This window comes from Chelonoidis abingdonii, chromosome 8, assembly GCF_003597395.2.
Source record: "Chelonoidis abingdonii isolate Lonesome George chromosome 8, CheloAbing_2.0, whole genome shotgun sequence".
Lineage (NCBI taxonomy): Eukaryota > Metazoa > Chordata > Testudines > Testudinidae > Chelonoidis > Chelonoidis abingdonii.
In genome coordinates, this window is record NC_133776.1 from 60,099,605 (window position 1) to 60,112,404 (window position 12,800).

Sequence of the window (12,800 nt, forward strand, 5' to 3'; positions counted from 1 at the left end):
TTTAACAGCAACTCTATGTCGTTATCTGCATTGGAATCTCATTAATCACCCAGTTCTTTTGAGGAAGGGCTATGGGATCTTTAACTAGCCCCAGACAGTCAAGGCTTGTCTGAAAGATGGCACCTCCACCAGCAAAGCACCCAGCTAGCACCGCACAGGGCACTGGCTCAGTGTTAGCTCGGATGAGAGGGCTCTCCTGACTGACTCAGCAGCACCCCATCCAGCTACTGGACAGGCTCAGCCCAGTTAGCTCATGAGAGCTGATGAGGTCCTAGCCCCAGGCAGAATGGCTGCATGCTAGCAGCAGCTACCCTGAGCACCTCTTCCTGAACCCAAGGGCTGTCTTACCCTGTCTCTCGTTAGCATCTGGGCTCGGTTCTTGTGTTGGATTTTGATGATCCCTGGAGGCTGGATCCAGGCTTCTCCATCCACCTGCACTGGGACGCCCTCGTCTCCCCGGATCGTGATCTTCACCATCCGACACTGCCAGGCAAGCACAAGAGAAGAGGCTGGTACCAAGCAGTAAGGAAAAGCACGTGGCCCAGCCAAGGGCTTCACATAGCCCGAGTTAAAGAAATTTTCCCAGCAATTGTGGCTCTGCCATGGCTTGATGCCAGGGAAGTGCTGTCTGTGATGCCAGGGCATGCTGGCAAAGCCATGTCTCCTGCCAGCTGGCACTCTGCTCTCCTGGCAGGGCCATATAGCTGGGTTCTGCCAGGGGCACCAGTGCATCCAGATTGTAGACCCTGCTGGGAGGCCTGACTCCTAGCTTGGGTCACTGGCTACAAATTAGCTCACTTGAGCTAGCATGGCTCAGGTTAGCCACTGGAGTCCAATCCCTCCCAAGCCCTGGGTATGGGCCTGGGCTGCGAGCCTGAGCGCCTGCCCATGCTGCCATGGCCACAATGCTATCGTGAGGCCTCAGCTCAAGCAGAGCTGTCATTTGTCCCTCAGCCGGAGCTGAGAATCCCACTTCCAGCTGCTGCAGAGCTGTACCATAGGCAGACACACTCTGTGCTTCTCCATCAGCACGCGGCCTACCCAGACACACCACTCGCAGAGTGTCAGTTCTAGCCTGCCTAACACCCTGTGCCATGAGGGGCACTGCACGCTCAGGGGCACGGGACAGCTCCAGTGAGATACAGAGGACAATACCCTTGCCCCAAGCCTCACAGGCCGAGGGCCTCCCAGGAGGCATAAGACTAAAGGGGCAGTTTGTCCCCAGCCCCCGCAACCCATGGAATCTGAGTTAGCAGCGCTGCAGCCTGACACACGGTGTCACAGCTCCTGAGGATGGGTGGCTGGCCCAAACTTGAGTGGCACTGCAACCCCATGCACTAGGTCACGATGGCCAGTGTGGGCAGCCGGGCCAGCCCTGCAGGACAGGTACCGCCATGGAGGGGTCAGTGTGGGGAGAGCTTGCTTCCAACCCCCATCCTCCCAAGGGGGGGCCTCAGGGGCAGATTTTTCCCCAGGCTCCCCAAAACCCCTGTGTAGCCCTGCTCAGGCCCCCCAGCAAAAGAGCTGCCCCACTCCAATTTAGAGCCTTCCCTGCCCATATCAGCAGGAGGCCCTTCCCGCCCACCAGCCCTACTAGAGACCCCCCTTCCCTTCCTCACAGGTCAGAAGCCTGACTCCCACACCTGCCCTTGCCTGACCTCCTGCAGCCTCTTCCGCCCAGAGTGCTCCCTCCCCAACCTCTGTGGGGCCCATGGGAGGGAGGCAGCAATGGTGCGGGGGTCGGCCCCTGCAGACAGGTCCCATCTGGGTCTCCAGCCACCTGGGACCTAGCCAGGTGGGGCCCAGCCAAGGGTTTGTTGATCTCCTACAGTGGCACTGCTTTACCTGGGCGATGCGATGATGCTGCAGGTTGATGACTCGTGACATGGCCATCTGGATACTGCCAAAGACAGCAACCACCTCCAGCTTCTTATCGTCGAAGGAGGGCGCCCCGAAGTTCTGCAGGGAACAGCACAGCCCTGTGACAAGCCACTGCCCTGGACCCCTCTTCACCACGCTCTGGGGCTCTCTATACAGCTGCGTGTCTGTCTGTCCGCCTGGGGCTTTCTGTGTCTGTCTACACAGCTGTGTGCATATCTGTCCATCCATGAGTCTCTGTGTCTGTCTGTCTATATATCTGTGTGTGTGTCTGCCCGTCCGTGGGTGTCTATGTCTGTGTCTATACAGCTGCATGTCTGTCTGCCTGGGAGTCGCTGTGTGTGCTTGTCCAGCTACACATCTGTGTGTGTGTCAGTCCATCTGTGGGTCTCTGTTTCTGTCTATATCTAAGCTAAGTTCCATTTCTAGGGAGTCTCCAGCTGACCCAAGAGGTTGGAGCTGCAGGGTAATGACAGCGGAGCCAGGGTGGGAGCTGGGTCCAGTTGATGAGATCAGAAGGTGGGGAGTGGAGGGACGCAGAAGAGGCCCTGGCAGGAAAACACAGGGGAAGCTGCCACTGACCTGAGCTACCCACACAGCCACCCACAGGCAGAGGAGGAGCAGGGCACTCAGACAGGGCCCGGGCCTCCCCTAAGGATTCAGCGTCTTCACAAAGTCCTTGCAACCTCAGGCTTTTGGCCATAAACGAACCCTGGAGGTCAGGGCTGTGCACTGCAGCACAATGAGCTTGGGGTGTGCATGTGAAAACAGAGCTCTACACTGCTCTAGCCCTTCGCAAAAGGAGTAGCGCCACTTCACAGAAAGAGAAACCGAGGCACAGTGAGGGGACGTGAACCACGAAGGCCACAAGGAGTCAGTAGTGGAGCCAGGCCTAGATTGAAGACCTTCTGACCCCCAGCCCTCTCTGCTCTAGCTACTAGACAACAGTATCTCCCAGTGAGACTGACTGCCACCCTTCCAATCCTTTCCTCAAAACCACCCAGGTACAGACTGCTGTCAGAATCAGGGCCTGAGCTAGATGGGCCCTGGGCTGATCCATCTGACGGGAGTTTGGAGACCAGACGAAGTGGACCCAGGGCAGATCCATCTGGCAATTCCTCTGTCCCAAAATGGATACCAGGTCTCTTGTTACAGCTGCACTGAGGCATTTCACCTTCAGATTTACCATTGGCACCATTAGCAAAGAAGCCTTCAACCCCACCCTGCAGCTGGCACTCACGTTATCCTCCTTTGTGCCGCCCCAGAAGTTGATGCCACCAGCATAGCTGGGGATGTTGAGCACGGCAATCCCCTGCAAACTAGGTAAGGAGATGGTCACCCCGTCACACTGAAAGAGAAGATAAGGCAGGCTGAGATCTTCAGTGTGTGCCAGGCACCACCTGCCAGCCCAGCCACACCCTCAGACCTGCCCGCAAAGCAGGCATCAGGCAGGAACACCAGCAAACTCCCGTGTTTTGCTGTGAAACACAGCCCAGGCCTACGAGAATTCAAGGGAGTCAGGGATTCTGGGCAGCCCCGGGTGATGTTACGGGGCTGGTTTGCAGAAGTCACTGTCCACTGGAGCATCACCACTGTTTCAAGGCACTGACTACCCTTTAACATTCAGCCCCTGTCCTCCAAGAGAAAACAGGAAACACCCAAAAAATCGCCAGCCTGAACTCACTCACCCCTGTGCTGATCCCCCCATTGTGTCTCATTCCCAAGGCAAACCCATGCTCTGATCCAATTCAAGCAGGGTCAGGAGACTTGGTTTAAAAATAAAATGCAGAAGCCTTGTCTACACTAGGGCTCTCCTGTTCGCACCACCAGGTGATGCTGTGCCGGGGTGAGAAATGGTGGGAAATCTATGCACACACACCCCCAGCACAGACACAACTGGAGAGTCCCTTGGCTTTCTTACAAATGCCTGCTTGGGCTTTCAGTAATCTGCTCTGCACTGGGACTCAGTGCCTCTCCTTGGGCTCCATGTTGCAAAGGAAGAGGTTTCCATGACACAAGCAAACACAAAGCAGGAGAAGAGACCAGCACTAAGGCAGGGGGCCTGAGAAATGAGCATTGCTGTGGCCTGACAGCTTAGCTCCTAGCTCTATTTGTGGCCCCCATTCCTACAGTCTCTCAGCACCTAAACCCCAACGCCTGGCAGAGAATAGGGATCTAGCCAGGATCCTGCACATGTTCACTTAGCTGAGCACACCTGCTCCTGCCCTTATGCTCCCCGCAGTGATTTCTGGCCTCCAGACCAGGCCAGCACCTCTGATTACCTCCAGCTGGACTCGTTGCTCCAGGTTCTTGTAGGTCCTTTGCAGAAGCTCCTTGGTCCCCAGCACTCCGTACCACATCATGTTCTTGGTGCGACTGCTGCAGCGGGGCAAGGGGACAGAAACACACAGCTCTGAGCAGGTGCTTTAAATCTAGCCTGGGTGCCTGTCTAACACAGATGCTCTAGCTCAGCCAGAAGTCCTGAGTGGGATGTGGAAGTCGCTGGCTGAGGGTCTCTGGGCTGAGTTACAGAGGACATGATGACAATGGTCCTGAAACTCATGGATCAACATTAAACCAGTCCTGCAGACAACTCCAAGCCCGCGTCACCACTAGCACAGTGGCTAACAGCCTTGCTACAGTGGTGTAATGAGAATGACTTTTAAATATGCAAATTAGACAACAGAGACAGAGATTAACATAATGACATGCACAGTAATTAACAGGCAACACAGACTTTGCAGGACTGGATCTGACAGTCCAGTCCCATATCCTGTTTCTCACCAGATGCTTCAGAGAAAGGTGCAAGAACCTGCTAGTGGCCAGGAATAACCTGCCCAGGGGGAAGCTGCTTCCCCCCTTGGCCAATGACTGGTTGATGTCCTGAAACAGGAGGGTTTGTAGCCCTTGGTGTAAAATCCCATCCAATGTAACTGTCTATGTTCTCATTCTCCACAGCAATGTCTGATCCTTTTACTGAATCCTGCTACATGCTTTGCATTCGTGATATCCAGTGGCAGGAAGTTCCACAGGTTAATTATGTCTTATGTAAAAATGTTTCCTTTTATTAATTTTTGATATGGCACCTTTTAGTTTCACTGAATGTCTCGCTGAATAGGAGAAAAAGTAAACAGGGACGCCTGATTTGCTGCATCACTTAGCATTTTATAGAGCTGCGACTGGCCTCCTCTCCAAATGAAATAGTGTCACTCTTTTGAATCTCTCTCTATAGGCAATGCTCTACAGCCTTCTTTATCCAGGAAGGCAGTGTTGCCTAGTGGATAGGACACTGGACTGGGACTCAGAAGACCTGCGCTCTATTCCTACCACTGGCCTGTTAAGTGACCTACTTTCCCACTCTGTGCCTCAGTTTCCCATGTGTAGAATAGGGATAATGGTACTGCCTCCTTTGTGAAGAGATCTCTAGCTGAAAAGCACTGTATAACTCTCTTAGGTAGTATTGTTATTCAGCCATCACTTCATCCCTTCTTTTTCTTCTAGACCCTTCTTGGGGACATGCCATTCAAGGTAACTGAGTAGCAGGATTCAATTTCATCTCAGGGCATCCGGTGAGCTGAGCTCCTCTCCAGAGGTTTACATGATCTAGGCAAGACCCTCTGAGATGCTAGTAATATCTGATTGCTGTATGTTTACTCTAGATATATAGGATCTGATTTTGCAAAGACTTCTGCTAGTTCCCACTGGCCTTTGTAAAATGGGATAATTATAATTACCCACCTCACAAGGGTTAACGTCCTGGGGCCTAATTAACGAATATTTGCAGAGTGTTAGAAGATGTTGGGATGAAGGGCATTGGCGCAGTGCACTGCATGGCTCTTGTTAAACAAGCTGTTGTTATTGCCATGTGGCTGCATTCCATTCAAGTCAGGCACCACAGGCACCTTCAGCTACACAGACACGCGGACTCACATCAGAGCAGACAGATAAGGAGCAACGTGAAACTCAGCTCAACAGAAGATCACTTAGGCTTTGTCTACACTACAGACTTCTGCTGGCATAGCTGTCTGCTAGGCGTGAAGTGGTGTGGTCTGACTGACGTAAGTTGCGAGCACAAGCCCCTAGTGTAGACACAGCTAGACTGGCCACATGTGCTTGTCCTGGTGTCACTGGTTTCACTCGGGGCGGCTGGAATAAGCTATGCTGGTGCAAGCACAGCTTGTCCAGTATAAGCTGTGTCCACACTATACCAGTAAAGCCTTCCTTGTGTAGACCTGGCCAAAGAGAGCTCCCTGCACAGGTTGCCCTTGGAGTGCATGTCCTGGGGCAGAAAGTGTCTTTATAGATGACTCCCTCATGAAATGGGAACTCAGCAATCAAGGAGTTCTGAGCTCTGCTCCTACCTGAGGCACTCTCCATTTGAGGGAGGTAGGGGGGCTCTTTTGCCTACCTGCACTTTTTGGGGTGCTCGTCCCGTTTGTTGTTGAACTCCAGAGAGATTTTGGCATCCAGGCCTATGCCGAAGTAGTTATTCATGACGCATCTTTCGGAGAATTGTCTGAAAGCAGCAGATGGGGAAGGTGAGGTTTGGACACAGAACAATGCAGCAATGATCACAGGGGTGGAACCGGGAAATGGCAGCACAATGAAAATATCAGTCCCATTATTGAAACATCCGTATGAGAGTCCTTGAGATTTATTATGGGTTTTGAAGGGGCTTTAGAATGCCAGTGACAATTGGAGCTTTGTGACTGGCTATCAGCGATGTCACAGCCATGTCTGATTGGCTGTCAGTGATGTCATAGCCAAGTTTCTAGACCCTATTAAACACACAGAGTTGACAGTTCTGTGTGTAATGACTCCATTGCAAAATAATAATAGCGTGTCCCAGGTCAGGTCATTATTACACTTCTCAAGTGGGGAAAGCCAGGCAAACCTTCAGCTAGCCACGCCACAGTCTGTTACCAACTCTACAAAAGATATTGTCTGCTCGCCTGGCATTGCTTAATGATACCAACCGGATGTGCTTTGGCCAGGCAGATTGTTGGTTAACAACAACTCACAGATAATTTGCTGATCTTAAACAGCCAGGGGCCGATTCTGCTCTCATTTATGCCAATTTTCCATGGATGTAATTCCACGAGTGTCAGTGGAGGGACTCCAGATTTACACCAGTGCCAGAGAAGAATCAGACCCTGGCTTTTTAATTCAATCATTGATTTAACAAGGACAGGTGAAGGAGCAGATTCCAGTTGCTGAACTAGTTGGTACATCTTTGCTTCCTGGAGATCAATAATATCTTGTGAGGTTAAAGCAAGGAGAGTTAGGCAGGCTGTGTTCAGGACTGTGCTTTCACCAATCTGTACTGCAGGGATGGCACTCAGACACTGCAGTAATAGTCAGACAAACAGACAGAGACAGACACTTCTAAATGTTTTGGTTTTAATTAGATCCAGAATCTCTAAAATTGATCAATTCCAGCTAACAGATGATCAATTTTTCCCCCCACAGGAGAGCTCACTGCATAACTCTGAGATGCTTTTGCAGATCCCAGCCTGAAGGTATTACACATCTACAGTTCCAGCAACGGCCACGGCGCCTGAAGCCCAGATGATGCACTCCACCAAGCTAGCTGGTCGCTGGATTCTACACTAGTTGGCTTTCACAGGTAGAGCAAATGGCTGTCACCCAGTCCTGGTGATGACAAAGTCAAGGGTCACGGTGAGGACGACGGTGGCCAAGTGTCAATTAGCCGTACTGGGGGAAACACACATGGACCTTCAAGGAACAGGATGCTCCCAAACCAGAGGCTGTGAGCAGCCCCCTTCCCCTTCCTTTTGGTAGTGTGAAGAGAACCCCCCCACCCGCGAGAATGGAAAGTTCCACTTTAACAAAAACCCCATTTGTTAGCCAATCAGAATTAAGAGAGTCATATATGAGACTCTCCGAGAAAGAGGAGGAAAACTGTCTGGTGAAAGGCTGATAATGATTGAGACTGAGGTTAAGGTCAAGTGTTGATAAAGGAGAGGCTCTGTGTCCTTTGTGGTTTTTGGCAAGTCATTTCCTTACCTGGGCCTCAGTTCTCCTGTGTCAAATGGGCATAAGAGCCTTACCCTATGTCCCAGAGGCAGCATCGGAGGCCGGGACATGCGCTGAGGATTAACATTGCCCAGAGCACATACTCACATGATGTTGGGATCCTCAGTGAAATGGGCAGTGCTGATGCTGTCAGGTCTATCCAGGAAGATAGACGACGTTGTGGAGGTCACCGTATCCCGACGGGAAGCTGGCCAAAGGGGAGATACGCTTTAGCAGCCAGCAGTGCCCCTGCCCTTAACAGGTGCATACCCTGCATCCTACCCTAGCCTGCCTTCCTTAGCCCCCAACACCGCACTAAGACATCTCTTCGCTGCTGAGCGCAGAGGGGACCTCAGTGTGGCACTCTGCTAAGCACTTTGATGCTGGCACTTTAAATGGGACATGCCCCTAGGGGTGAGTGCTAGGTGTGGCCCTACAGACATGGATTATGGGCAGGTCTGGTGACATGGTTTGTAAATCCTTTGCAAAGAGCCTGGACGGTCTGTCTCCTGATTGTCTGCACTCAATTCTCCCTTCTCACCCTCCTTTGATAACGGAGGGTGCAATATGCACTGCATTCCTTCCTCACCACCAGCAGGGGTCAGGGCATGGGGATTTGTTAGCCCATTAAGTGGGCATTGGATCAGGCCCTCAGTCAATAGAAGCCCTTCCGTTGACCTCAATCAGCTTTAGATCAGGCTCCTACTGCTCTTCTGCCAACGGGGGAACCCCAGGTATTATTGTTTTCCAACACACACACTGATGAGTCAAGGTGGGGAACCCCATCCCTGCCCCACTCCAGAGAGTTGCACTCCTCTGCTATGGTATCTGGACTCTGTAGGACACAGCCTGCCAGTCTGTCAGAGCCTCCACAGCCCCCTGCACACGGCTGACCAATTTCTCTTGGAATGCCCAGGCCTCCAGCCAGCGCCCACACTGCCAAGGCCTGAATGTCCAAACATCACCAGCTCTGAGCCACCCAACGGTGGGCATGGGCGTAGCTTGGGCAGACAGCGTGTGCAATCCCACGGCACGCTCATGTCGCACACGGCCCTAGCATTCTGACGGCTGGAAATCTCCAGGCTTATCCTGGTTTGCCCTGTCTGCTGTGCTCTGAGCCTAGTGTTTAGATTGCTCCAGGCACTATGCGAGCAGCAAAGGTGAGCCCAAGACCAATACTCCCCTGCCAGTTACACAACAGCAACCAGGAGTCCTGTCACAGTCACAGATGCACTGTAGTACGTAGCTGGGGGAGCCTCCACTTTGGAAAACAGGGCCCCTTTAATCTGTGTATTTGCCATCCCCAGTCCTGCCTTGGTTACAGCTTCTCCGATCATTTTAGGTAACAAGTGATGTGGAAGAGCCCATGATCCCGAACAGGGAGTGGGCTGCGTGAACCAGCTGGAATCTTACCAAGGATTTCGGTCTGTTTGCTGAACTCTTCCAAGCTGTCCTTCTTGCTCGAAGCCGTGATGCTCCGATAGGCTTGAGTTTGCTTGTTCTGCTCATCCACAGCTACACAGGAACAGGCAAGGCATGCAACGTAAAGCCAATGCTAGGGGTATGGCTACACAGCAGTGCCGGCTCAGGGTTCATGGGACTCGAGTCAGCCCATTCAAGTCAGGGAACCCTGGGCTGGAGCATCTACACTGCATTTTAACCCTAGGTTAAGGATTTGCTGACCCATGCTCAAACCTAGGGTTCTGGCACCCATACTCCAGTGCGCAGACCCAAGTGAAAGTAACCATATCCCAGAGTGCCTAGTGCCCCCTACCCCATCAACACTCTAGCCCTAGGAACGTGGTGCCCTGTGGGAAAACTCTACTGCCCTGCCTGTTTCCCAACTGTGGCATTCTATTGATGGGACTCGGAAACAGGGGCAGCTCCAGGCACCAGCACACCAAGCACATGCTTGGGGCGGCAAGTCATTGGGGGCACTCTGCTGGTTACCGCAAGGGTGACAGGCAGGCTGCCTTTGGCAGCTTGCCTGCGGAGGGTCCGCTGGTCCCATGGCTTCGGTGGACCTCCCGCAGCCTGCGGGAGGTCACCCGAAGCCGCGGGACCAGCGGACCCTCTGCAGGCAAACCGCCGAAGGCAGCCTGCCTGCCGTGCTTGGGGTGGCAAAATGCCTAGAGCCGCCCCTGCTCAGAAAGACATAATGACTCCTGTGGTGGCTGTCCTGGGAGCACATGGCAGTGTGAAAAGGATTTACTCTGAACTGCCCCTAATCTGAGAACTGGGTTCCCCACTAGACTGAGTCACATGGGCAGGGCAGGCCCCTGTTCTGAGGGTAACTAGGGCACCCAGCTCCAAGGCTGCCAGACTGCATCATGGGCTGGTCAGGGACGGGGTTTTTGTTTGGCTGGTTTTTATTTATTGTTGTCTGTCTGTTTTGAATGGAGGTGTCTGAGGAACAACACACGCCCCCAGCCTGACTGCTGCGGGATGCTGAGCGGCGAAGGGCATCCCCAGGGCTTGGGGCGCAAGGTGCTCTAGCACCCCCAGGATCCATCCCACCTGACAATGCATGCAGCCCGGGCATCCCTGCACACACAGCCCCAGGGAGGGCGGGGAATCCCGGGAGAGTAGGGACAGAGAGCAGAGCAGGACTAAGCCGCTGCCGAGCAGGAGCAGCAGAGCTGTCGGCTCAGCAGGGCTGAGGCAGGGATGACCCTCAGTACCCTGGCAGCCAGGAGCCACCTCCCGCCAGTCAGCTTTGCTCCATTCCAGGCAAGCTCTGCACAGCAATGAGGAGGAGCCAGCGCAGACAAGGGGAGCAGGCTTGGCCAGTCAGTAACGGCGCTTCCAGCCTCTGCGCTGGCTTCCTGCACCACTGCTCCTCTGCTGCCAGGAATTCTGGGATAGATCTGGAGGTCTTCCAGGACCTGAGTCAAGCCAGAGCCATGTGCACAGGAAAGTAATAGGGCTCAGACTCTAGGTCCCAGCTTAACACGGTCTTGGACACTCCAGCCCCGCAGTACAGCAACTAGGTTAGTGTGGCTGCAAGGGGGGTTAGACTTGAGCCCAGGCTTACATTGCTGTATAGACATACCTTAGGGATGCCCAGCCAGCATCTGGATGTACCCAATGCCTTCTCAGCTCATTGCTGATGGGTCTGACCCTTGCAGGTGTTTCCACTCCACCTCATAGAGCTGGCTGAACTCCCAAGGCCCGGGGGGCAGAGGGATCTCCGGTCCCAGCACAGATACTCCAGTCAGGAGGCCTCTGCAGGCTGTCGTGGCACCTGGTCCTTGGTGAACCAGGCCCTTGCAGGAGCTGCCACCTGGCCCTGACATTCTAGAGAGTATACAGAGCTTAAAGCCTACAGATGGGGATGCCAGAGATATTGTCTGGGCTGGATGCTCAGGACTCCAACCTTATCTGGACCTGCCAGCAGCCCATGCAGTGCCAACGAAGCATGGGCACAGTGCTCCTTGCAGCTGCAGTTAGAACCGATATTAGATGAGGCAGATGGAGTCTGGCTCACAGGAGGAAAAGCAGCAGGATTGGGCCCTTCATTAGTGCCAAGCATAAAGTGAAGGGGCTGGTTCCATGCCCAAAGACCCAGGCGGTCCGGCGTATGCTCTGGAATGATGAGAAGTTTACTGGGCAGACAGAACCATCCAGGAGATGGGGACCCCTGCTATTTGAGCTCCTTCCTGCACCACACCCCATGCTGCCAGGACCTGTGACCCCTGGCATCCAGGGATGCTGCTCCTGGATTAGTCACCAGAGTGCGCTCTCTGGCTTTTATTAGAGTCACCTCTGAGTGATTCACACTGGTGACTCAGTGTCCCAACTTCACAGAGGGGGAAACTGAGGCACAGAAGGGTCCAGGCCAAAATGATCAGCAAGGACCCATGCTGTGGGGTGCCTCTGTTTTGGGCATCCTGCCTGGCCACAACTGGCTTGATTTTTAGAAGTGCTGAGCATTAAAAAAAACCAAAATGGTTACCTACTTTTTGTAACTGTTGATCTTTGAGATGTGTTGCTCATGTCCATGCCATACTTGGTGTGTGTGTGCCCACATGTGCGGTTATCAGAGATTCTTGCCTTAGCGATATCCATAGGGCCAACTTTGGCGCCCCCTGGAGTGTCATGCTCATGGGTCAATATATCAGGCGCTGCCAGCCCTACGCCCTCAGACTCACAGACTTTAAGGTCAGAAGGGACCATTATGATCATCTAGTCTGACCTCCTGCACAATGCAGGCCACAGAATTTCACCCATTCACTTCTATAACAAACCCCTGACCTATGTCTGAGTTACTGAAGTCCTCAAATTGTGGTTTGAAGACCTCAAGCCGCAGAGAATCCTCCAGCAAGTGACCCGTGCCCCATGCTGCAGAGGAAGGCAAAAAACCTCTGCAGTTATCTTGCTGATAACTCTGACAGAGGGGCAGGTGGGTGGGTAATGGAATGGACATGAGCAACATCTCGAGAACAATAGTTACGAAAGGAAGGTAACTGTTTTTTCTTCTTCGAGTGCTTGCTCATGTCTATTCCATTCTAGGTGACTCACAAGCAGAATCAGTGGAGGTGGGCTTTGACTCACAGTCTTGAAGCTTGTAGCACAGCTCTCCCAAACCTAGCATCATCTCAGGCCTGCTGGGTCAGCACGCAGTGCAACGCGAACGTGTGGATGAATGACCAGGTGGCAGCCCGACAGAGCTCTTGGATTGGCACCTGAGCCAGGAAGGCTGCTGATGACACCTGCACCCTAGTCGAATGAGTTGTCATGATTGTCGGCAGGGGCACATTTGCCAGCTTGTAGCAGTAGCAGATGAAGGCTGTGATTCAAGATGAGATTCTCTGGGCAGACACTGGGCGACCTTTCATTCTGGCAGTGATAGCAACAAACAACCGCATTGACTTACGGAATGGCCT

General features: G+C 53.1%; 1 protein-coding gene across 1 annotated transcript in view; it reads right to left on the minus strand.

Moving 5' to 3' along the window:
• The window catches only part of DGKK (diacylglycerol kinase kappa), a 212,654-nt gene that overhangs the window by 19,366 nt on the left and 180,488 nt on the right, over positions 1-12,800 (minus strand). Inside the window, exons 17-23 of the mRNA XM_075068684.1 lie at positions 9,328-9,429; positions 8,023-8,122; positions 6,287-6,394; positions 4,161-4,257; positions 3,119-3,226; positions 1,846-1,959; positions 349-483 (exon numbers count right to left, since the gene is read on the minus strand). Coding sequence (XP_074924785.1) covers positions 349-483; positions 1,846-1,959; positions 3,119-3,226; positions 4,161-4,257; positions 6,287-6,394; positions 8,023-8,122; positions 9,328-9,429 — 764 coding nt within the window. The remainder of the gene's footprint in view (positions 1-348; positions 484-1,845; positions 1,960-3,118; positions 3,227-4,160; positions 4,258-6,286; positions 6,395-8,022; positions 8,123-9,327; positions 9,430-12,800) is intronic.